Genomic DNA, 26,373 nt, shown 5'->3' on the forward strand with positions numbered 1-26,373 from the left:
TCTCTGTCACACACTATTGATCACTAGTATCATAAAAATAACCAGGTTTCTGATTGTGGAATGGGGAGCACCTGCATGGTGCATATCCTTACAATCATTATAGGCAGAAACATTGAAGATTTAACAGTTGTACAAATTAAAAACAAACTATCAGTATTAAAATTGAGTGATTCTTGCAAGAAAAGCGCACACTCTTTGATTTCAATAAGGAGGACAGGGAAAATATGGCTGATTCCCAATCCTGTCCAGAGAAAGCAACCAAAATTGCAATGACTTTGTTGCTGGCTAGGTGGAGTGAGCAGTCTTGTGTCTGAAGAGTTGGGAGGATCGAGGGGAAGCAGATTTTAATCCACTGCAATGGACTCAGGCAACAATCGTGGATTGTATCCGATATGACTAGCTCTTCATTCCTGCATTTACTCTGTTGTGGGTTGGCACTAGAAAAGGATAATATCCGGTCTTTGGACAATTCCAGTCTTTGGACTGCTTGCTTTGTGGCACTGTATCCGAATGTCTAATTGTGGAGAACCAACAATCAAAACATCCCGGGCAGAAATAACTCAATATTTTCACTGGTCTCAGCAAATGAGACAGGCAGGAACTTAATTTACATGGCAGGTCAGATTCAGTTTGAGTCTATTGATCCAGAATGAATTTGATCATTGCCATTATTGGCATGACATCTTGGCCCTGAAGGAGTCCAGTGGTTAAGAAATATCAAACTACTTCTTGATACATGTATTGTCCTTTGCATCGGGGCAGAAAACCAATGGGAAATCATAGCTTGCTGTTTCTATATCACTTTGATTTGCAGTTTCAAAGTGGCACTGAGTGACAAACTTTTGCTTCCTTAAATTCTGTGGTGGTCAGATCAAAGGCATCTGCCAGATTTACAAAATATACTGAAAAGGTGGCACAGTGGGAATAGTAGAATATTGTATTCCAGGAGTTAGGTCAACTATGTAATTCATGTATGATAAACGATGAGTATTTTACAAAGGTCAACTTCACAACTCAAATAAAATAGGTAATCAATTGTATGTGCTGCTAACACCAGGGGTAAAATGTTCACTGAATGGAGACTGGCCAGTGCTGAGATTTACATGGACCTTTCACCGAAGTGCTCTGTTTCATTTCAGTTCAGAGTGAAAAGAGGGGGTCTCTTCCTCTACCAACAAAAATAAGGTTCTTAAAGATGCAATCTGTCTGGTTCTAATTCAGCACAAGTCCACATTCCCGAATAGTCGACAGTTCAGCAATCAGCAATAGATTAATGGCTCATTCAGAGGTGCCATTGGGTTACCTAGGCAGTTTGAGGTAAAGGTTGAGGTGCATGACTGAGGTATAGTTGAAGCCCCTGTATTCTTTAAAATCTGACCTGGATATGCTTGATACACAAAACATGGAATTTCATTTACCAGTACTGATTAACCTGAGTACAGAATTCTATCTCAAATCAAAAATAATAAAAATTCATACACATTGAATCAATTTAGGCAACCCCAGATATATTCGGCAACTTATTTATTTTATTTACAAATTCATGTGTTTCTCAATACTGGCATTGGTAGAAAAATTTTCAACTTTTGACATCCTGCATCAAGCAATCTCTCTTCAGGCACAGTACTGAATATATAAGTAAATATGTGATTCTCTACATTGCTCTCTAGCTATGACAGCTAACTGCAGTCTAAGAAACGCAGCCTCTTCTCATGCTACAGTCAATGCACCCTTTATCAACCCATATCCCCACAGCCTGAATGCATTTGCCAATTTTGTTGCAAGCGAATCATTTGAAAACACCTCCTTCCATTTCCAGCCATAGGAGAAGGTTTGTAAGCCATTCAAACTCTTCAGCTATTTAATTTCCAAGGGCATTGGGAACAATTGTTGGCCTTGCCCGAGATGCCCACATCCAATGAAAGAATACCTAAAAAAAAATTATGGCTGGTCTGTAGCTTAACTCCAGTTACTCTCCTTGGTTCAACATCAGTTCATGTTCTTATTTAACAAAAAAATGTCAGCCTCCGTTCTGATATTTTCAATTGACCTAACCTCAACAGTCTCTTGAGGCAGTAGGTCCAGTTTTCTATTACCCTTTGCCTGAAGAATTGACTTCACTGCTGAGTGGCCTAGCTCTATTTTTAAGGTTATGCTCCTTTGTTCTGAAGTTATCCATCAGATGGAATCAGTTTTCTCTATCTATCCTACCAAATTCTTAAACTATCAACAACTGTTTGGAGATAATGCTCAGTATGCTGATTTCCTTTTCAAGTGCAACATTTAAATGCAAAAGTACAGAACACTTGTATCGTCATTCATCTTGCACTGTTCAGCAACGTAAATAACCCATTGTCAAATTCCACCTAATAACAGCAACTTGCAGATTTTTCACTCAAGTGTGAAGGAATTCAGAAGTCTAATCACGTTGGTATATTTTCTTCAGATGGTTGGATAAGTGATTAAATGGGCTGTGGCAAACAAGATTTGCAAACTGGCTTTTTTTTTCCATAGTTGATAGAATTCCCCTTTCAATCATAATCCAGATAAAATGAATAATAATTTATAACCGAGCTGTACATTTCTCGTGATGCAGAAATGGAGATTTAAAGCTGCATGCTGTAGCCGCTGAGCAATTTTCCATTTTTTTTGACGTGTCAAAGTTGGGCAGCCATGACATCAAAAACACTTCCTCTGACAGCGCCAACATGGAGAATAAGATAGGGCCAAAAATTGCTGAAATGGTGTACCTCGCATGACTTCTGAGGTTAATTGGACGCTTCATCTTGCCATTCATATTGCAAGAAATATTCAGTGCAAAATTACTGCACTTGGCTTACAAACAAATAATGATGGGTGCCACAAATGTATCATTATTATCCCAGTGATTACTGACACTATGTCCGACTGAAAGATCCATTTGAAAGAAAACAAAAAACACCCCTCCATGAAACCAAACTGGAGGCTGTAGTTTAAATGTGCTTTGACGTCCTGCTTCCCATTGCAGCTGGAATGCTTTGCCAGTCTGTCAGAAGCTCAGAAAGCCGATCACATGTTCTACTGCAGACATGTAGAGATGTCAGGAGGTGGGAATGGGACTTGAGAACAAATTCACATCATGGATGACATTGAATTGCCAGCCAAAACCTTGCCAATGCTGTAAAGTGTACATGATGTCAACATTTTGGGTTGTATATTACATTGGGAGATGCAAAAGTGGAGAAGCTTAAATACTTAGTTGATTAGGACTGCAGCCAGGAGTAAAACAGAGATCCACATCTGCCTTCAATAAATTAAATTTTCAAATGATTGTTAAAAGATTCATAGTACGTTTCTCAGCGAACACATGCCAGTTGTACAGCAGGTGACAGAGCCTTAAGATTACACTTAAAAGGAAGAAAATTCCCTCTGTCAAAGGTCATACTTTAATATTCTCCTTATTTTGACAGAAGAGGTTGAGGAAAAATGCAAAGTCTTGAAGTAATTTACCACTACAATCTTCTGTGCTTAAATTGGAATCTGGAGTTTGGCCCAAATGTGTATTTATTTACCTGTACATTTTGAAGGCCCAACACAACCTGCCGGTATTAGCTGTAGTTCAATGACATCACTCATGTCACTGGGTCAGAAGTTTGCAGGTTCAAGGAACCAGATTCCAGGTCAAAACTCAGGGAAAGGTTCACTCTCAGACTTCCTACCTATGAGGTGGAACATTAAACCAGCTCTGATAAGTTTAACGATGGATCCCATGGACACTGCTTTGAAAAACAGAGGAGATTTTTCCCTAGTAGGCTACCAAGTATTTGTCTCTCAATGACTATCACCAACATAGATTATCCGGTCATTATCACATTGTTTATGGGAATGGGTCGGTGCCAATTAGCTGCAGTATTTCCTAATTTATAACAGTGACAATCATTTTAACAATATTTAATTGGCTAATCAAATTCCTGATGCTGTGAACAGAAATGCAATTGCTTTGCCACTTGCGAAGATCTTTGCATCCTCGCTCTCCATTGGAGTCGTACCTGAGGACTGGAGAGAGGCAAATGTAATTCCTCCCTTCAAGAAAGGAAACAGGGAAATCGCCGGCAATTACAGACCAGTAAATCGCACGTCTGTTGTCTGCAAGGTGTTAGAAAGGATTCTGAGGGATAGGATTTATGATCATCTGGAAGAGCATGGCTTGATTAAATGCAGTCAACACGGCTTTGTGAGGGGCAGGTCATGCCTCACAAACCTTATCGAGTTTTATGAAGATGTGATTAGAAACGCTGATGAGGGTTGAACTGTGGATGTGGTGTATACGGACTTCAGCAAGGCATTTTATAAGGTTCCCCATGGTAGGCTCATTCAGAAGGTCAGGAGGAATGGGATACAGGGGAACTTAGCTGTCTGAATACAGAATTGGCTGGCCAGCAGAAGACAGCGAGTGGTAGTAGAAGGAAAATATTCTGCCTGGAAGTCAGTGATGAGCGGTGTTCCACAGGGCTCTGTCCTTGGGCCTCTACTGTTTGTAATTTTTATTAATGACTTGGATAAGGGGATTGAAGGATGGGCCAGCAAGTTTGCAGACGACACAAAGGTTGGAGGTGTCGTTGACAGTATAGAGGGCTGTTGTAGGCTGCAGCAGGACATTGACAGGATGCAGAGATGGGCTGAGAGGTGGCAGATAGAGTTCAACCTGGATAAATGCTAGATGATGCATTTTGGAAGGTTGAATTTGAAAGCTGAGTACAGGATTAAGGATAGAATTCTTGGCAGTGTGGAGGAACAGAGGGATCTTGGTGTGCAGATACATAAATCCCTTAAAATGGCCACCCAAGTGGACAGGGTTGTTAAGAAAGCATATGGTGTTTTGGCTTTCCTTAACAGGGGGATTGAGTTTAAGAGTCGTGAGATCTTGTTGCAGCTCTATAAAACTTTGGTTAAAACCGCACTTGGAATACTGCGTCCAGTTCTGGTCGCCCTATTATAGAAAAGATGTGGATGCTTTGGAGAGGGTTCAGAGGAGGTTTACCAGGATGCTGCCTGGACTGGAGGGCTTATCTTATGAAGAGAGGTTGACTGAGCTCGGACTTTTTTCATTGAAGAAAAGGAGGAGGAGAGGGGACCTAATTGAGGTATACAAGATAATGAGAGGCATAGATAGAGTCGATAGCCAGACACTATTTCCCAGGGCAGAAATGGCTAACACGAGGGGTCACAGTTTTAAGCTGGTTGGAGGAAAGTACAGAGGGGATGTCAGAGGTGGGTTCTTTACACAGAGAGTTGTGAGAGCATGGAATGCATTGCCAACAGCAGTTGTGGAAGCAAGGTCATTGGGGACATTTAAGAGACTGCTGGACATGCATATGGTCACAGAAGTTTGAGGGTGCATACATGAGGATCAATGGTCGGCACAACATCGTGGGCTGGAGGGCCTGTTCTGTGCTGTACTGTTCTATGTTCTAAGGGTAGCCAAACTAATACCAGAAAAGGGAGGGCGTTCTTACAAGGAAATATAGGACAGGCTAGGTTTGTATACTACGAGTTTAGAACAGTAACAGGTAACTGGTTTGAAACATTTAAGATCCTTAGGGACCTTGACAAGTAAATGAGGTCCATCAGTCTTAAGGGAGAATCTAGAACTGGGATGTGTCACTCTTTAAAAATTAAGGATCACCGATTAAAAACAGACGCTCGATGCAATATTGAAAAGGTGGTGGTAGCAGAGTGCTTGAACATTTTTAAGGGAGAGGTAGATAAATTCTTGTTGAGCAATGGGATGACATGTTATTGGGGGTGGAAGGACGTGGAGTTGACATTACAGTCAGATCAGCCATGATCTTGATCAATGGTGCAGCAGTCTTAAGGGGCGAATGGCCTGTTTCTACTCCAGATCTATCCGTTGTTATGTTCTTAATTCCTCTATACAAAGCAAACAGAGGCAACCATGAGGAATGCCATTAAATGTGACTCTCCAATTAAGCTAGTCTGAACAAATAATAATGGTGCATGCATGTTCTGGCTATGGTGTAGAGCCTCCCTGTTTATTTAGAAGATTCTCTTAGAGCAGCACTGTTGGATTTCCCCAATGATAGCTTCATCTGTTGCTGAGCTGTACATGTATCCATGCTTGCTGGTGGCATTTTACATTTTCAATTTAATTGTGTAAGGAACATGAAGAGACTGTGTAAAGTTGTGCACATTTCTGGTTTGAATGTTTGGAGTGGTACTTTGTTGACACAGTCGTGACCCAAGCCCATGTTTCTGATTGGAAGCATTCCTGCTGTTTTGGAAAAAATAGTTGTCAGTGCCACATCACTATAATCCTCCAAATACATCTCACATCAGCCATGCTGATTATATGGAGCTTGCATGGTTAAATTCCAATTTTACACTATTTTGTGCCATATGAAATGTTGTTCTTGGCAATTAATCAAAACAAGTCACTCTGATACACTCAGCAACATCAGCGATCCCAAGCCTTTGCAGCACTGGGTACTGTGACTGGATAATACAGGAAATGATGACATCCCCCTGCTTGCAATCTCACCTTTTGCAAAATAAACCATGGAATGAGAAGAAAAATATTTTTGTTCAATGAAAGGAAGGCAGAGGTCTGATCAAGGTTTCCCCTCAAGCTGTCTCTGTGTTTTCTTGTTCACTAACGATTTTTATTGATCGTATGAACATCAGACTGCCTGTGCTAACAGGAGACTAAGAGCTTCCATTTAAGTAACCCCACTATCATTATTCACACAAGTACTTCAACTAGTCAGTCTTAACGTAGTTCTTTTCTCCAGTCTGTATAATTTTCTCAGATGACCTCTGCTCTCGCATCTGAAATTTAACTCTCACTCTCTAAAACAGACACACAGCATATCATTCATTGTTTAAACACCTCTTCCTCACTGAGCATCTTCACCACATTCCTCTTCCCCTCTGCTCAGCATTATTCCTTCCCTTTGGTCACCTCGTCTGCTCTTCGGACCAGTATGCTAATCTGACAAAGGCAGATCAAATCTGGGACTCCACTGTGCAGAAACCAGAGAGCAATCTTTTTGGGAAAATCAAAGAAAGCCAAATATTGCCTTTTATAGGAATGCAGCCTTTATTCAAAGGCTGCTAGTAAACTAACTCTTGCTGTATAAGGATTTTTACCCATTTGGAAGCATGATATGAAAAAAACAGTGAGAATACAAGCTCACCCTGTCACCATGAACCACTGTGGGCTGTGTTAACAGTGGGGCCTCCACATATCACTTAGGAGGATGTCTCACCCTCAGGACCTGCCTACTAGTTCAATGGGATGGCAGCTCTATCACTCTTGGCAATGCCTGTGGTCAGTCAGGGTGCTGCAGGTATTGTAGGAAAAGAGTCAAGGTGGATCCTGATTGCCCTGAGAAGGTAGCTCCTGGGGTTTTTATGACGAGGAGAGTTCATAGAGTTCAGTACACAACAGAGCAGGTTGAGGAGCCAGATTCTGTAACGCAGAGAGTCAGACAGCATGGAAACAGACCCTTCGGTCCAACTCATCCATACTGACCAGGCTTCCCAAACTAAACTAGTCCCATTGGCTGTTGCCTGAGCCATATCCCTCTTGTTATTCATGTACCTGTTTGAATGTCTTTTAAATTTTGTAACAGTGCCTGCATCTACACTTCCTCTTGCAGTTCATTCCACATACAAACCACCTTCTGTGTGAAAAGGTTGCCGCTCAGGTCACTTTAAAACCTCTCTCCTCTCAACCTTAAAATTATGGCCGTTAGTTTTGAACTTACGTACCTGAGGGAAAAGACCTTTGCTATTCAGCTTATCTATCACCTTCACGATTTTATAAATCTCTGTAAGGTCACCTCTCAACCTCCTGTGCTCTTGTGATAAAAGTCCCAGCCTATCCAGCCTCTCCTTACAACTCAAAACCCCCAGTCCAAGTAGCATGCTGGTAAATCTTTTCTGCACCCTCTACAATTTAATAAAATCCTTCCTAAAGCAGGGTGACCAGAACTGTAGACAGTCGCCTAATCAATATTCTATACAACCTCAACATGACATCCCAACTCCTATACTCAATGATCTGAGCAATGAAAGCAAGTGTGCCAAACACCTTTTTTTACCACCCTATCTACTTGTGATCAACTTTCAAGGAACTATGTCCCTGAACCCCTCGAAGAATGTTGCATAGCCTCTCTGTGGGGGTGGGAGTGGGATATTGCTCTCTATGTACATGAGGCAGACTTGATGGGCCAAATGGCCAAATGAAAGGTGATGGGCTAACCAGCAGAATCTATAAACCCCATCCTAACTACATCCGGCAAGGGCACAGAAAATTCAGCCTATTGTTCCTTTATAAAAGAACCTAGTTGCCTGTGAAATCTCCTCCAGACAGATCAAAGAGACTATGCAGTGTCAAAAATGCATCATCAATCAGGGTTATTGTCTATTCCAAGCTGCTGAACTGACTGAGAAGTGTTAGAACTGGCTGGTTGCTAGTCTGATCATCAGCAGTTCTCTGGAAATTGCTATTAAATTGGTGAGTCACCTTAGTTACACACAACAGTCATTGTGTAAAAAAAATTGTTCTGTTGGATAATGTAGAAAGACCACATGTTTTATGCCGATCAAAGTAAAACATGCTACCATCGGAATGCATCAAAATAATAAATGTAATTCAATCATTAATTTTAAGATTACTGTAAATGTGAACACAGCACTGCCCTGTTCATTGACCCGCTGATGGTAAATAAAAGGCGAGCAAATTATCTTGCAAATGTTATTCAAAGGAGACTCATTGTAAATGGAAATATTTGCTAAATTGATTAAAGGATTGAAGGATGAGAAACCCTAAAGTACTTAAAAAAGTAACTAGTATATGATGTACGATGGAATCTTAGATTTCAGATCTAAAGTCCTTTATATTTTTAAAAATACATCGGATACCATAAAATGCAGCAGTGACTCGTTTATTGGCTGTTTCTTCTGGACTAACATTCAAATTGCAAAATTTTCTGATGTGTTATCACAAATTAAGGACTATACTTGGAGATGGGTGGGCATCTCTGACAATTAGCTAATGGAAGAACCACTCAAAAAGTTATCAAATGCTAAGCTAGGAAAGGCAATTTATCCATGCCAAATAAACTTCCCTGGATATATATAGAGCTAGCTAATGATTGAACATTCAACCATATTGAGAGCTGCAGAGAACACATGTTAACAACCCAATAAAAACCAAAAGAACTGCAAATGCTGTGAACAACCCAAGGCTAGCAATCTGGATCGAGCAGACATGTCTTCATTCATCCTACATTTTTCCCTACTGCAGCTTTTCTGAGCTTGGGCACTTTTATCAATGGCTCTGAATCTCATGTCAATGAAGGGATGACAGAGTCAGAGGTCTACAGTATAGAAAAATGCCCTTTTGCCTATCTTGTCTATGCCAGTCAAAAACAGCTACCTAACTATTCTAATTCCATTCCCCAGCACTTGACCCACAGTTGTGTATGCCTAGGTATCACAAGTGTACATCCAAATACCTCTTCAATGTTATGAGGGTTTCTGCCATTCACCACCCTTACAGGCAGTGAGTTCCAGATTCCTATCATCTTCTGGGTGAATATTTGTTTCCTTGCAGCCCCTCCAAACCTCCTGCCCTGTACCTTAAATCTACGTGCTCCAGTTATTGATTCTTCCATCAAGGAGAAAGGCTCCTTCCCGCCTATTTGTCTCTCCTCTTCATAATTTGATACATCTCAAACACGTCCCCACCTCAGTCTCCTACGCTCCCAAGGAAAGCAACACTAGTCTCTCCAATCTCTCTTCATAAATAAAAAAAAACTGCAGCCAGAGAACACGCTGGTTAATTTCCTCTGTACCTTCTCCAGTGCATCAGATCCCTCCTATGATGTGGATTCCATAACTGCACACAAGCTGTGGCCTAACCACCGTTTTACACAGTTCCAGCATAACCTACCCGCTCTTAAACTCTACACCTTGGCCAATAAAGGCAGGTATCCTAAATGCCTTGCTAACCACCTTATCCATCTGTCCCTCTTCCTTAAGGGACGAGAGAGCCTCAGGCGACTGACTGTGTGGAGTTTGCATGTTCTCCCCGTGTCTGCGTGGGTTTCCTCCGGGTACTCCGGTTTCCTCCCACAGTCCAAAGATGCGCAGGTCAGGTGAATTGGCCATGCTAAATTGCCCGTAGTGTTAGGTAAGGGGTAAATGTAGGGGTATGGGTGGGTTGCGCTTCGGCGGGTCGGTGTGGACTTGTTGGGCCGAAGGGCCTGTCTCCACACTGTAATGTAATCTAATCTTATCTAAACATGCACACCAAGGCCCCTCTGATCCACAGTGCTTCCTACAGTCCTACTGCATTCCCTTGCCTTGTTTGTCACATCACATTTATTTGGATTGAATTTCATTTGCTGCTGATCAGCCCACCTGACCAGTTCATTTACATTCTCCTGTAATCTAAAGCTAACCTCTTCATTGTTAATTATGGCTAATGCATCTAGGTGCACAACCTGGTCATTACAGACAATTTAGTATGACCAATTCACCTGACTTGCGCATCTTTGGGAGGAAACCAGAGCACTTGACAGATATGGAGAGAACAATGCAAACTTCACAGTCACCCAAGGCTGGAACTGAACCCAGGTCCCTGGTGCTGTGAGGTAGCAGTGTTAACCACTCACAGGCAGCATGGTGGCTTAGCGATTTGCACTGCTCCCTCACAGCGCCAGGGATCTGGGTTTGATTTCACCCATGGGTGACTGTGTGGAGTTTGCACTTTCTCCCCGTGCCTGTGAGGGCGTCTGCCAGGTGCTCTGGTTTCCTCCCACAGTCCAACAAAGATGAGTGGGTTAGGTGAATTGGCCATGTTAAATTGCCCATAGTGTCCAGGGATGTGCAGGCTAGGTGGGTTAGCCATAGTAAATGCAGGGTTACGGGGATAGGGTAGGAAGGGGTGGGTTTGGGTGGGATGCTGTCTGATGATTGGTGCAGATTTGATGGGCCAAATGGCCGCTTTCCACACTATAGGGATTCTATGATTCTATTACTATTTACAGCCTCACCAATTTTAATATCCTCAGTGAACTTACTGATCAACCCTCTTACATTCAAATCAAACAGCAAGGACCCCAACACTGATCACTGTGTAACTCTAATGGACGCAGGCTTCCAGTTATAGAAACACCCCTTGACCACCGCACTCTTCATCCTGCCTCTGAGCCAATTCTGTTTCCAATTGGCCAAATTTCCTTGGATCCTATTGGCTCTTATCTTCGCTAAGAGTTTCCCATTTTGTATCTTACCAAAAGGCTTGCTGACCTCCATGTTGAATGCACTGCCCTCACCTACATACTTGGTCACCTCTTTGAGAAATTCAATCAAGTTGTTCAGACATGATCTCCCCTTAAGAAAACCATGCTGACTGTTCTTGATTAATCCCTGCCTTTTCAAATATAGATTAATTCTGTCCCTCAGAATTAGTTCCAATAGTTTCCCCACTATTGAGATTGGACTGACTGGCCTGTAGGTTCCTGGTTTATCCCTTGTCCCTTCTTGAATAACGGTACCACTTTGGCTGTCCTCTTGTCCTCAGACATCTCTCCTGTGGCCAGAGAGGAATTGAAAATCATTCAGTGCCCCTGCTACTTTCTGCCTTACCTCACTCAACAGTCTGGGATATATTTTATCCAGCTTGTGCATTTTTTCAACTGAAGCTGAGGTCTTTTACGTTTGCAAAACTGCAGAAAAACTACTCTCATATGAGCTGATGGGCAAAATGTTAATGACCAAATTTTGTGCTTTAGATAAAATATATAAATAATGGATTCGTTGAGATGTATTTACGCATTAGACATGTTTTCCGACATAATTCACCTTAAACTGTTGGTAATTAACTAGATAAAACACATAACATTGAACAAAGTGCCAGTCAGGTTGCATTATTTAATCAGATATAGTGTATATGACAGTTTATCTGGGATCCATTTCAAACGCATTAGACAATATCTGCTTAACACAGAATGTACACACATCCCTAGAAATGGGTATAGCTGAAAATGCTAAATGGAACGTTACACTGGTTTTCCAACATTGTACCTGTCAAGAAATTTGGTCAGCTTGACAGAAAAAGTTCAGAGCATCGGTACAATTTCACAGGAAAAATCAAGCACACAAACAGCAGCAACATTTGGGGGGGAGTTGGTGAAAAGTCTGACTCTCACAATTACGTACTCATTAGACTGCAATCAATTCTAAGGAAATGAATAGGAGCAATTATAAGAATTAAGCTAGAGAAATAACTCATCAGCAATAACTTAAATTTGTGCCAGTGAATTGGTCGGAGAAAATTCAGTTTGCTTTGAGAATGTTGAGAATAAAATTCTCCAGAGCAGAAATGTGAATGCAGTAATTAATTATGGAGGTATGATGACAGATTATATGATTTAAAAATGGCTGAATTATGTCATCAAGCTCTGATCCCACTCACTCACTCATTCTGCTACAACTGAGTCATAGCCAAAGCATAGTCTCAACTCCCTGACACCAAGTAAAACCAAATTTGCTGATAAGGCTTAAACTGATTTAACAATCAAGACAGAGGATGCAGAAAAGGGTTTACAGAACACTTGGACTGCACAGCCAAACTAATGAACAAACATTAATATCAGTCGGTTAAGAAATGGATAAACGTAGCAAAACCACTTTAAAAAAAAAACTGAATGCAGTGCTGGAACACGTAACTAGATCAGGACAAGGTTACAGAGGTTACTCTGAAGTATTTTGAGATACTAGTCAGACCACACTTATTGCAAAAGATACCACATCACAGAAAAACAGAACTTCAAGGGAGATGAGATCTGAGGAAAGATGATGGAAATATGATGTTTACGCTTTGGAAAGAGAAGGGTGAAGGAGTCTGAAAAATGTATATTAAATGGTGTTGATGAGGTAAAACCAAAATATTATTTCAATGTAACGTCAGAGGACATGGTTGAAAATTACTCAAACACAGATTTAAGTATAAATATCAGGAAGAACCTCTTTACTCAGTGCTAAGTCCTCAGTACAATTTGTTTTAAAGTTTAGAGGAAACAAACACTTTATGTTTAAAGTTTTGCTGAATGTTAAGATGGAGACATTCATTGTAATAAATGATAAGCTTTAAAAGGCCTAGAATCATAGAATCCTTATAGTGTGGAAGCAGGCCTTTTGGCCTATTGAATCCACACCAACCCTTCGAACAGCATCCCACGCAGACGCAACCCCTTACCCTATCCCTGTAACCTGCATTTCCCACAGCTAATCCACCTACCCTACATATCCCGGGACACTGTGGGAAATTTAGAATGGCCAATCCACCTAATCTGCATATCGTTGGACTATGGGAGGACATTGGGTTACCCAGAGAAAACTCACAGATACGGGGAGACTGTGCAAACTCCACACAGACAGTCACCTGAGGCTGGAATCAAACCAGGGTCCCTAGTGCTGTGAGGCAGCAGTGCTAACTACTGAGCCACTGTGCTGCCTCAGTATTTCTAATACTTTAAGATTCTATGCCAATGTAGTTTTAATATTTTGTTTGATTGTACTTACTTTAGAGACAACTAGGAGAAATTTAAATACTGAAATCAAGGCTTTCAACTGAAAACATTAGGATAAATCCACAAAACACTGGAAATGTGAAACAAAAACAAACTGCTGGGGAAACTCAGCAGGTCTGGTAGTATCTGTGGAAAGAAAGACAACCATAACATAAAGTATTATTTGGGCGTATACAGCACTATTCAGAAATAGAAACACATTCAAGACTTTCTTGTAAGTATCTCAGTGCTTTTGGATCAATAATCTTAAACTAGGACACTTGTGTTCAAAGGTCAAAGTGGTCCTTTTTCACTGATCCCATTTAGGAAAAATGTTCATCGCCCAAATTAACAACGTACTCAATTGCCCATCTCCAAAAACTCATGGGCATAAAAGTGTAATAAACAGGTTTATAAAGCTATTAGGAAAATTGCTGTGTTCTTATACGGAAAACACACCTTTTTTTAACTTTTGTTTCAAGTGAGCAACTTGTTCCAAATATTACATGCTACATTAATGTCAGACATCTGGCACATTTAGGTTGGTGCAGTCTCAGCACGCCTTTCTGAGAGTTATTACCCATAGTCGTCAGTGACATGCTGACAGGTAAAACTCTGCCACAGGCTGTACATAGGTTCCCATTAGCTCTGACTGGTAATGCATAGAAACTGGGTAACCTCAGAAACGTTTTTTTTTATTTTGTACAACACACAACAATATGCCCTTCTATGTTAGTGCAATACTAATCAGCTTTGTACAAAGCAACCTCGATGCAGATATTTGATTCAACCTGAACTCATTCCAAGGCCGTTCAGCCTGAAGTAAGACCTGAACCACAAAAATCACTATCAGAATCAATAGTACAAGAGGAAGCCTGGCTCGGCTCCAAGCTCTTTCTGGTGTTTCTGAGAACTCAGCTTTTCATCCAGTCTAACCTCCTGTAGATCCCTCACCCCATCTGCCCCAATATATTAATGGTAGTGCTTTCAGTTTCTTAGCCCTAAGGCCTTAAGTTTCAGAATTCTCTTCTGAAACGTTTCTGTCACTCCTTCCTCCCCTTCAGGTGCAAGTTAAAACTGAGCTTTCCAAAAAAAAGCTTTTGGTCACCTGGGTTAAATGTGTCCTCTTTTGGTTCACTCTCAATTTTGCTTCTACATATGTGAGCAATGCTTTATTAAGTTAAGGGTCTTATGTGACTGTCGGCTGTTACTGCTATTGTTTATTGCCTGTGAGAGATTCAACTTTCTTCCATGTTATAGGAAATTCAAGGTGGAAATAATTGCAGTTAACTGGGTATTCACATGGATTCACTCAATTAATCTACTGCATTTTAGATAAGCGTAAATTTCTTATCTCCCCTATTTTGTGTAAAATGCATATCATGCTTGCTGCAGGACTTGTGCTGATGACCTCAAAGTTTTGTTACCTGGGCTCATCCAGAAAATATTCATTGTATCTCAACAGTAGTTGGGACATTTCCAATTTCTCATCATTGCATTTTTTTCCAGTGTGTTTCCCAGTGAATATTTTTTGCTTATAGTCTGGAAAATGGGCTGAACCAACAATGGAAATTTCAGCTTGTCCGTATGGTGCAAAAGCACTGCAAATGTGATTTTTAGTTCAAATTCCACTTTGGAGGATAGTATTTTTGTTTATTGCTAGCTGTGAGCTTGCTAAGAAAGTAGCAGTGGATCAGCTGAAGGAGATGGACAATCACTTTCAGATATTTGCCATATAAAATGAGTTATTTCTTACTTTCTTGAATTCACTGTTTCAAAGCAGGTCTTTGAAAATTGTTTACTGAATCAGCATTTGTTGAATCATCACAGGCAGATAGGGAGCAAATCCCCAAGCTTATCTCAATTGCAACAGGGACCAACCTCCATGCTGTTAATACAATCCACACACTAGCTACCCAATCAACTGAGCCAACCACCTTCTCTTATCTCTCATAAATGGGTCTCAATGACAGTTTTAATCAATACAACGTGTATTGTGGGGTAAGCCAATGTCAGCAAGAGAGTCTGGACTTGACCTACCTGTTCATTGTGATCTCAGATGAGCTGACAGTAAGGAAACTGCAACTAAATAAGATATCCCTGAGCTGCTCCTGATTATATATGAGGCACAGAGGCAGGAATTTGTCTTATTTGTAACTTCCTGATGTTGACATTTTCAAATGGACAACAGTACATCTGCCATGGGAATTTCAATGGAATAATTCCCTGTTGGTCCATTGTTTGGTATACAGAGGAACCTTGATTATCCGGCATTTGATTCTCCAAATTTAGGAATATTTGGCAAGATAGCAAGGTCCCGATGCTTGGCTAAACTGTGCAGTCCGGCATTCGATTATCCAAACATTTGATTATCCGAACAAAATACTGCCCGCCCGTGTCATTTGGATAATCGAGGTTCCTTTGTACACCAAATGACATTTGCTGCATCTACTTTCCCCTTTTGGTAACTGATTTAAATCTGAACCCTGTGGTCACCATGAAATTCATTAGTGGTAACATTTTATTTTAAAATACTGTGTCAAAACACATAAAATTGTGAATTCTGAAAAATTCCACTTCCTATCAATCCACCCTTTTTAAATAGGAACAGAAAATGCCCGAGAAACCCAGCTGAACCAACAGCCTCTGTGGAGAGAGCTTTGAACAATTAATGTTTCAATTCCACCATAATTGTCTTTGGAAGGTATGAAGTCAGTTTCAAAGAAGAGTAATATCAAGACTAGAACTGTAAAATTTATTTCTCTCTCTTCAGATGCTGCCAGGCCTACTGAATTTCTTCAAAACTTTTTGCTTTTATTTCAGACCTCCAAAATTCACAATATTTTGCTTTTGACTCCATCCCCCTCCGAGGCTGAATTAGACTCTTCACAACAATCATACTTCAGCCTGAGTTGAACTTCTAACCACATTCCTGTCCCACTATCATGACTGCTTACCTTCAATTTCTATAACATCACACACTCATCCGTCTCAGTTCACCCTTTGCTGAAACACTCATCCATGCCTTTGTTACCTCTAGACTGGATTCTTCCAGAGCACTCCAGGTCAGCTTTTGTCATTGTAGCCTCGATAAACATATCAAAGGCTCTGACATCCGTCTGCTAATTAATACTTTGAACTTTATTGACTCCCGGTTAAGCAATGCCTATATTTTAAAATTTTCAGCCTTCTTTTCAAATTGCTCCAGTGGCACAATCTTTTCTATCTCTGTAATTCCTTCTAACTATAAAACACTCTGAAATTTCTATGTTTCTCTAATTTGAGTCTTTTGAACATCCCCAATTTTAAGCTCTCCCATACTGATGATTGTGCCTTCAGTTGCCTAGTTCCTAAACTCCAGAATTCACTCTGAATCCCTCTTTGTTTACCTTTTACTCTGAAACCTTCTCTGTTTACCTTTCCATCTTTCAAAGCAATCCTTGAAATCTACCTCTTTGGTCAGGTTTAGGGTTATTTTCCCAATCCATTTACACACTTGAGAAAGACATTAGGACAATGTTAATGGCACAATTTAAATTAGGTGACATTGTTGTGAACCTTCCCTGAACATCTCTGTTCTCAGGAAAATAAAGCAGCTTCTCTGGTATTTCCTTATTCTTGGTATTATTCGAGTAATCTTGACATCATTTGCAAGACTTTGATATTCATCCTTAAGTATTAGATATCTAATGTCTGAAATGACACATTTAGATCCGGCCTGCCCGATTTTACAGGACTCAAACAGATATGGTTATTGATAAATTAAATGAGAACAGTGATACACACTTGAAGCATATTGATGCAGATGTCAAAATCTGATGGGTTTTCTCTTTTTTCACTGAGATAGCAAGGAAAACAAGCTTTTTTCATTTAACTTCACCAGATAATGCTCAAACAAAAATTATCCAAGGGCTAAAATTTGCAGTCTGCTTCATATTGTATTTTAACAAGAAAAATCAGGCGAATCACAATCTTCTGACTTCTTTCCTCCCAAGTAACCTCTGCTAAATTATCTGCAATACTCTTGTGCATGTTGGTCTCTTAAAAGCAATCACCTTACGAATTCTCAAATATTAACAAAAATTAGGATATTTCTCCAGCATTTCCCTTCTCTGTGACTTTTTCCAACCAGGGAAAAAAGCAACATGTCTTGAGGATATCAACATTTCTATGTTCAAGTCACTCACAATGCTAACTTTGACACGTATCGCTCTTTCCATTTGCTGAAACAATATCCTGGATGTTCCTTTCTAACTCTATTGTGGGAGCATTAGCTCCACAAACACTGCAGCAGTTCATAGAGAAGGGCCATTCCACTCTCAGTGGCAAAAAGAGACAGGCAATAAAATGGGAGTCTTGTGGGTGTCACCCATATCTCAAAGACAAATGAAAAATAATTAAAGGTACAGTTTCAGTGAATAAAGGAAACTATCAAATAGTATTGAAATAGTTGTGGAAAAGTGACAAAATGAAAAGTGTATTTTGGTGACAAATCATTTGATCGAAGGGAAAACACAAAGCCTTGAACAATGGGACAATAATGCGATGGAAATCTTGTAAAACTTATCATTTTAACAATTCCAAATGAATTATTAATCTGTTTTATAAGTGCCGATGTATAAATAAATTTTTAAAGTATTCATATTAAACATTTTTATTTTGATTTAAAGAAGACATTTCATACTTTGGCCCAAGAAATTACACCTCTAGTCGAAATGCTAAATTACTTAATTTAAATTATCTGCGAATTCAAATTAAAATAGTGCAAAGGGCATCTCCTGCAATTATATTATTTAATTTAAACAAAGTTATGTTGAGCAAGAAGTACCTCTCAATTAATCAAGTATAAATAAACAAATAACAAAATACATCATGACTGGTATCAGTGTTTTCAAAAGAAGAAATGTACTGCACCCACCAATTCTTTACAGACCATGGCAACATTGCTTTAATTGTCTTACCTTGATCAGGTACCTGAGAACCAGTGGAATTGAGAGTTGTATTTAGCACTTCATTGATAGCTGTGTCGCAATACAGGCCCCGATGCGCATCATGCTCGCTGTCAGTCTGGTCACTTTCTTCATGTCCACTGTCCTTGAGACTGTTTCTTTCCAGGTCCTTGAATGTGGAACTACTGGAGTGTGAAGCAATACTGATTTATTGTCATGCCTAGCAGTATCAGATAATGCTCTCCTTATGGAAAAGAAATGCATTGCAATACACATTGCCTCACATCGAAACCCGTAAAATATACTGCCAGATATCATACTGTGTCAAAATGTATCAAAGTCGAGAGGTTGTTTTTTTCCCTACCCAATGAATTCCCTTCCCCCATTCTTTAGTGGGTGGCTGTTGCTAAATATGGCAAAGTAAGTTTAGTTTATCTGCTCCATTTCATTATGCTGCAAATTATTTGTGTTAAAATGACCCTATCTCTATTCCTGAGGCCTTGTCAATTTTAGTCGAAGATTGTGGTGCTGGAAAAGCACAGCTGGTCAGGAGACTCGATGTTTTGAGCAGAAGCCCTTCATCGGATATGATGCTGATTTGTCAACTTTCACCCAATTATGTATTTTCAGACTTGGCCACTGTTATTGGATGCCTGCTGCAGATTATCGATTAGCTTTAAACAGGAAGGTGAATTTTTTAAAAAATCAAATGGAGATAATAGACTTATTTTCAGGTTGGATTGTTTATAAATGATTTATGAAAAGTGATACTTCTAGATGGGAAGATAATGCAGGGCATATCCTTGTGTAGAACGTCATATTTATTCAATTGCTTACAATAAACTCTTGCAAGGTGCTTTTTACACAGGATTTATGATGAGGAATTGATTCTGTAAGCTAGCGAATAGAGAAGGAGAGTAGTTACACACCCACACACAAATACATGTAGGTCATTACTCCCCTTCCCCAGCATTGATATTTTCTCCCCTTTGTTGGTATTGTGATTTGGACTAAGATGTTTTTCTAAGTGCTTTAATATGCTCCTTCAGTCCATTCCTCTTTGGGGTTTGTCACACTCTCAGTGGGAGTGCAGCCATAAGGTATAGTGAAATTTGATCTTCAAGACTGTGCATGGTACAGCCAACTCTGCGATTAGTGTAAAACTGGCAGTCGTGGGTCAACAGTGTGTGTGCATGTGTGTGAGTGTGCGCGTGTAAGGAGCAGGTGATTTCCTGCACCCACCTCTATACCCTCTGCCAAGTCTGCTGACAGCACTTCCCCACATGAATTTTCTATGAATGCATTGCTGGTTGGACCACCATTAAATGCTGCAGCTGATTGGACAGGGAAGGTGGATGGACAGCTGCACTGATAAAGCCAGTTGTCACACTTGATAGTTAGGCTCATTATGAAGTCCATTTGCCTAAAATACATCCAGCCCAATGCTTGATAAATGTGATTAGAGCAACAGCAATGCGGGGCAGGGGCTTTTTAATGCAGTTTATGGCAAAGTCAACAGCTCAAACATTTCAATCCATTTCCTAGCCATTATAATTTAGAGTGTTGAGATGTGATCTGTTGCTGTAGAAACAGGATCCTTCATGATCTGTCTGCATTGTAAATTATCAAGTGCAGCAAAGAGTCAGTGAGGTAGCCGACAGTTTGCCTAGTCTTACTCACCAACCCACTTTGTACAAAAAATATTATAGCTGCCTGAGAAAGCAGAAGGTTAATTATATCTGACAAGAGATTCAGAATGTATTTCAGTTGAGTAGCAAAGACATCTTGCATTCAGAGTACTCAGGGAGGATTCTAGCCTTGAAATAAATAATACGATTTATTAAGACTTTTATTTTAGTTCGTTTGGGGAACATCTGGATTCATTAATCTGGGGAACGGTGTGTTTCTTGCGGTTTACAGTTTGTACATTAAAAATTTACAGTCATTCAGCAGAGAAATGATGGAGAGTTTAAGCTGTATCTGAAATTGCCTTGTTCAAACTTTTCCATAAATTTATTCAATAAAGTAGCACCAACACCAATGTTACACTAGAAGACAATAAACGTGTTTCCATCCTCAAGACCACAAATCATTTTGTATTCTCCTGAGTGGATAGTGAAGTTAGTGTTATTACTGTTCTATTTTTCAGCAGGATCTCAAATTTATGTAAAAATATTCAGATTATGAGAGCAGGTTCAAGTGGGGGAAAAAGAACCTTTCATGATCTTCTGATTGTTCAATGCTAAGTAAACCCCCTGTTCTGGTTAACTTAGTCATACAAACCATTAAGTCCCAACTTGAATCTAGCTCCAAGCTTCCCAATCTCAAGTGAGTCAGAAAATAGGAGATTATAACTGGAACAGCTTGCTCTAGATCCTGGCTATGATAACATACCTCAATGCCATTTCCCCATGCTATCTTCATATCTCTCGATGTCATTTAGAATCTAGGTGCCCAGTGATCTCTGTCTTCTATGTCCTCAATAACTGGGTTTCCACACCCCTTTGGGATAGAGAATTCCAAAGATTCTGAGTCTTCTTATAGAAGACATTCCTCCACCTCTCAATCCTCCTCATCTCTCCACCTAAAATGACTCTCCCTTATTTTGACATTGATTTCCCAGCCAGAAGAAACACTGTGGAGTTCTTTGCTTTGAATGTTAAAAGTTTTTTTTAAGTTTCAATAAGATCACCTCTGATTTTCTTAAATCCTAGGAATTACCGACCCAATCTCCACAATCTTTCCCTATAGGGCAATCCCATGATCCCAGAAATCTGTCTGACCATTGTATGCTCTCTCTACTGAAAGTATATCCTTCATTTGGTGAAGGGACCAAAATTGTGCACATTTTTTGAAATGCAGCCTCACCAGGTTTGCACACATTTCAAGCAAGACACCTTTGCTCTTGGACAGGTGACAGCAAAGGTGGTGAACAAAGCTGGTGGGGTCTGGTGGAGCAGTCGTTTTGATGGGGAGGAAGGAGAGCTCAATGGATGCAAAATAGATGGGTGATGTCAGTGGCTGAAAGGGGAAAGCACAGGGAGGCTGCAAATGGGAACCAACTGTTTTAAACCTGTCAACTAACAGAAGAAGTTTAAATTGCTGAGGTAATGGTTTATTTGCAAACTAATCTGCTTTATGAAGTGTGCATCTGTTATTTTGTTTAAAAAACTTTTCCTAACTTCTGCCTGTTGTCTTGTGTCAATTTAAATAAAATGGTCACTAGAAAATCAAAGGTTTCGTTGTATATCATAGCTTTAATCTCAGTGCATGAGTAATAATTATTGAAGATATTCGTGAATTCTTTTAATGCTGCTAGTGTGAGAGCCCAAATGCCCATATGTCAACACAAAGTAGATAATGTTACTATATGACTACATCACACCTAATGAAGGAGTTAGTGAGAATGAGAAATTAACACCTGAAAATCAAAAGATAATTCTTGAAAAACCTCAAGCAAAAGCTTTAAAAAAAAATCTTACCCCTTGTTCTTTTGAACTGTCGATTATGAACACCATTTAGTGGGTAATTATATGCTGTCGAGCCACCACACAAAAAATTTACAGTCATTCAGAGAAATGATGTAGAGTTTAAGCTGAACCTTAAATCGCCTTGTTTAAAATTTTCCATAAATTTATTCAGCAAAATAGCACTCACATCAATGGTGGAATAGAAGATAGTAAATTTGCCTACATCCTAGACAGTAAAAGAATTGCATTGCCCTGAGTGGGTACAGAAATTATTGTTGTAATTATTCAATTGTTGAGCATGATGTCAAATATAACCTTTAACGTAAACATGGTAGATGTGATTTCCTGAAGGATGGAAAGACAGAGTTGAGTAGCACAGTTATATCCCAAGTCATGTTATGTCAGATGGCATAATTTTAAAACTTGCAGCTCCATGTAATACAGTCCCTCTCTCCCTGTCTCTGCAGGCTATTTATATTTACTTTTGATGCATTTTTTCCATATACACAGTGTATAAACATAGGGAAAGAGTGAAAATACAGGTGGCTTAACCACTCTTTTAAATTTTTAATACAATTATTCCGATCCAGCACCATGGACAGAGGATACATGAATGCTTGCATTAACTGGAATTATATTAAAAATAAATTAAAATTGAAAAACCCTGCCATATGTCTTGGACAAATACTCTAACTGCAATGACAAGAACTGACTTCTTCGGCTCTAGATTTGATCAGGTTTGCATGGCTCCAAAAGACTCTCTACAACTTGTAGCTTGTGTGGCAGGTTAAGCAATCTTATCGATTAAAACATCATACCACTTGTATCCCTTGTCCCCATCCACTTTCTAATGGGGAGTCATATACTGAAACACAAGCCCTCCATTCTCATCATTAATGATCATTGCTTTCGCTTGAACATACACCAAAGTTAAGTCAGTTGTTAATGGTGGAATAAAACATTGTCCAGGTCACGATACAGTGCTTTGGCATCTGTGCTGCCTCGCAGGAGTGCAAACGTTATGAGTTCAGGCTGGCAACATTTATTACAGTTGGTTGCAGATCTTTTCAATGTCTTTTGATTTGTATACAGAGCTGAGATTTGGGACTACCCTTTGGAGAAGAAATAGCACCCAGTTCTCATGCAGGTATCAGTAATTTCTTACACAGCTTTTCTGGCCAATGCTTAAGTGAAGCCTGTTCCTTAATGTTTCATTGACTATGGGGCCCAAAATAAAGTGGGAGAAGGTACAGAAGGTGGAACGTCGAACAGGTAAGGGCCTGTGTCCAAGGTCTGCATAGCTCAGGGCTAAGGGTGGGTGATGGTGAGGCGTGGCTCAAAAGGGGAGTATGGGTCAGGGGGCAAAGGTTAAACCCAAGAAAGACCCTGGTGAAGTTCAGCCAGTATCTGGCACTGTATTTGCTCTCCATAATAAAATGCAATCTTCTGTGGTGATCTGGTCTTGTCGAGCCCAGAAAGGTTTCAATTCTGATTGTGATGGTGCATGTGTTGCCCCCAACACCACTGTTTTAGTTTTGCCAGGACTGGATCATTTTGCATCCATAATCTGATATTGTCAGTGGTGACGTGTAGGTTGTCCGGTAAGTTTATGACCAGAAGGGACTCTTCCACTGGCGGTACCACAAGTAATATGCCTGCCAATGAGAGGTGGCTCAAGATGATAGCTGTTTCTTCACTTCCCTAAAAGTTCCACCTTGGCTACGAGACCATTAAGGCCAAACATTTTTCAATAGCAAGTATAAGGATGGCGGGATGGAGGCCAGCTAGGTTATGTATGAACTTTTTGCAATAATTCACCAACCCAAGGAAATTCTTAAGCTCTGGTACAGACGTTGGGGCCAGGATACCTTTGATCATCCTCACTTTATCTTCCAATGGGTCTTGTCCAATCTACAGCCTAAATGGGTCACTTGGGGTTTCTATTTCCCTTTCTAAGGCGTATGCCCAATTTGGAGAAACATCTAAGGACCATGTTGAAGTTCTCTATGTGCTCTTTATTGGTCTTCCCTGTTATTGGCATGTCATTCAGATGAATGGTGACCTGGAGTAGAGCTTGTAAAACGTTCTTTGTCGTCTGCTGAAAAATGGCATAGGCTGATGATACCCCAAATGGCAGTCTTGTATATTGGTACAAACCCTTACAGGTATTAATTGTAGTATCTTTCTGGGAATATTCAACTGCAGGTACACATGGTTCATGTCCAGCTTTGTGTATAAATTCTCTTTGTGAGGGATTGGGTATTTAACCATCTGCAAGAAGCAGTTTTCTGTTGGTTTAAAATCACCACAAAGGCAAACTGAACTGTCTGGCTTCACAATTGGTCCAAACAGAGCTGCCCATTACGTAAACTGCACTTACGATTCCTTTGCTTCCCAGCCTCCTGATTTCTGTCTCTACTTTTGCCTGTAAGGCAAATTGCACTGGGCAGGCCTTGCAGAATTGTGAAATTGCATCCTGGTCAACAAGCAAGGTGGACTTGGCTCCTTTAATAGTCTCTAGACCTTCCTGAATAACTATTGGGTATTTAATTAGGACTTCACTCAGATAGCCATTTTCTAATCGAAAAACGTGGAGCCAATCTAGGTGAATGTTTCTCAACCCATTTCACCCCATCAAGCTTGGGCCAGAGCCTTTAACTACAATCAATGGTAACTGAACCAGCTGCTTCTCATACGAGACCAGAATTAAAGTTGTACCTTTAATATGTAAAGGGTCCCTAGTACAGGTTCTCCGCCTAACCAAAAGCTTGTGCAAACGTAAGGGTTAGAGTCAAGAATGAATTTTGTTAAAGACTGGTTCTGCAGTCACTGAAATGGCCATGTCAATATCAATCTCCATTAGAACTGGGTGACCATTTAACCAGACGTTTATTTTGATTATCTCAGATTTAGATGTTACTCAGCAATTTAACTGATCCAAAACAGATGTAGATAGGCTTTCCAGGGTGTGCACTCTCCTGGATACCAGCCTATGAGTTCCCTTCTCAATTTCGGTCTAGTGGGACTCTTTTGCTGTCTTGCATACCGACAGCAACTGTAATGGCTTGCCAGCCCGAATCACAAAGAAAATGTAAATGATTTGCTGAGGCTTGGCCTTGATTTGAAGTTTTGCTGTGGGCTGACCTAGAGTCCCTCTGTTCAGGAAGAATCCTGAGTGAGGCAACGCAATTGCCTTCACTCCAGTGGTGTTTCCCAAGCTCAGTTGGACAGGTGAGGGTGTCCACTTCCATCAGCATATCCTGTAATTCACATGCTCCATTTGCTGCCTTTTCTAATGACAAAGCCAATGGTTGTGCCTGTTTGAAGTCCAGTTGGGCTTCAGCAAGAGGCACTTTTGCATGGTTACATCATTACTCCCACGGTCTCTCAGCATCTCATTAAGGGTTATGCCTAAGACACATGCCTCTGTCAGTCGTCTTAATCACAGCAAGAATCCCAACATGGATTCCTCTGGTTCTTGGGCTGCTGAGCAAAACCGATAGCTTCTCAGAATTAAAGGAGGCTTGGGATTGTAATAATCCTTAACAAAATCCATCAACTTTTGAAAGGTATTAGTATCTGGTACCTCAGGAAATGTTAGGCTCCTAATAATCAAAAAAGCTGTGGATCCACAAGCTGTCAGATGAATTACTCATTGCTTTTCAACTGCCCCAATCTCATTTGCCCAAAATAATAATGCACTCTTACCAGTTACTGGGCCCAGAGTTTGACAACAGGATCGAATGAGTCAAGCTTGCCAAATAACGTCATGATGCCAGGACTGCATACCCCAACTCAAAGACAACTGTTGGAAGTGAATTGCTCCAGGAGTGTTTTTTTCACACCTCTTGTTGCCCACTGAAATAACTCCAGAGGTCAGTATCCCGTCATCAAATCACCCTTTATTTACACATGAAGAGTCTTTGACACTGGTCCGACTTCCTCAGAGCCAGCTCTCAGAGTGAACAGAACCTCTGAGTCTTGTGCTTATTTTTTTTTTCTTTTTTTTTAACCCCCACACTACCGCCTAACTGCGGTAGTGCTTACCTTTCCCCTAGACTCTTCTGTTTATATCTGTCAGCCAGAGCTCCATAATTAGACCAGGTCACCAGCCCCCATCGGAGGCTGATTCTATGAGGCCCACCTGGCTGACCTTGTTGCAATCACTACAGTTTTAAAATGCTAAGAAGATATTGAGTCTGCATGACTCTGTGCTGGTAGCTGTTATTTCATCTGCCATCATTGGATTAATTCCCTGAATAACCCACTTGCTGCTCTGACCAGACATTAGGCTGGTAAGGAGCTTTCTGAATAGCTTCCATTCAGTGCACCTTGCTTCAGCATGCTTTATGCTGGCTTCTGCAAAATTCC

At 40.3% G+C, this 26,373-nt stretch overlaps 1 protein-coding gene across 1 annotated transcript in view; it reads right to left on the bottom strand.

Annotated features, from left to right (window-relative positions):
• The window catches only part of pcdh19 (protocadherin 19), a 114,258-nt gene that overhangs the window by 13,304 nt on the left and 74,581 nt on the right, over positions 1–26,373 (bottom strand). Inside the window, exon 3 of the mRNA XM_043704492.2 lies at positions 18,545–18,717. Coding sequence (XP_043560427.1) covers positions 18,545–18,717 — 173 coding nt within the window. The remainder of the gene's footprint in view (positions 1–18,544; positions 18,718–26,373) is intronic.

Source organism: Chiloscyllium plagiosum, unplaced genomic scaffold (genome assembly GCF_037043375.1).
Source record: "Chiloscyllium plagiosum isolate Xiang-an unplaced genomic scaffold, Cpla_swu_hap1 HiC_scaffold_11, whole genome shotgun sequence".
In the NCBI taxonomy this organism is placed as follows: Eukaryota; Metazoa; Chordata; class Chondrichthyes; order Orectolobiformes; family Hemiscylliidae; genus Chiloscyllium; species Chiloscyllium plagiosum.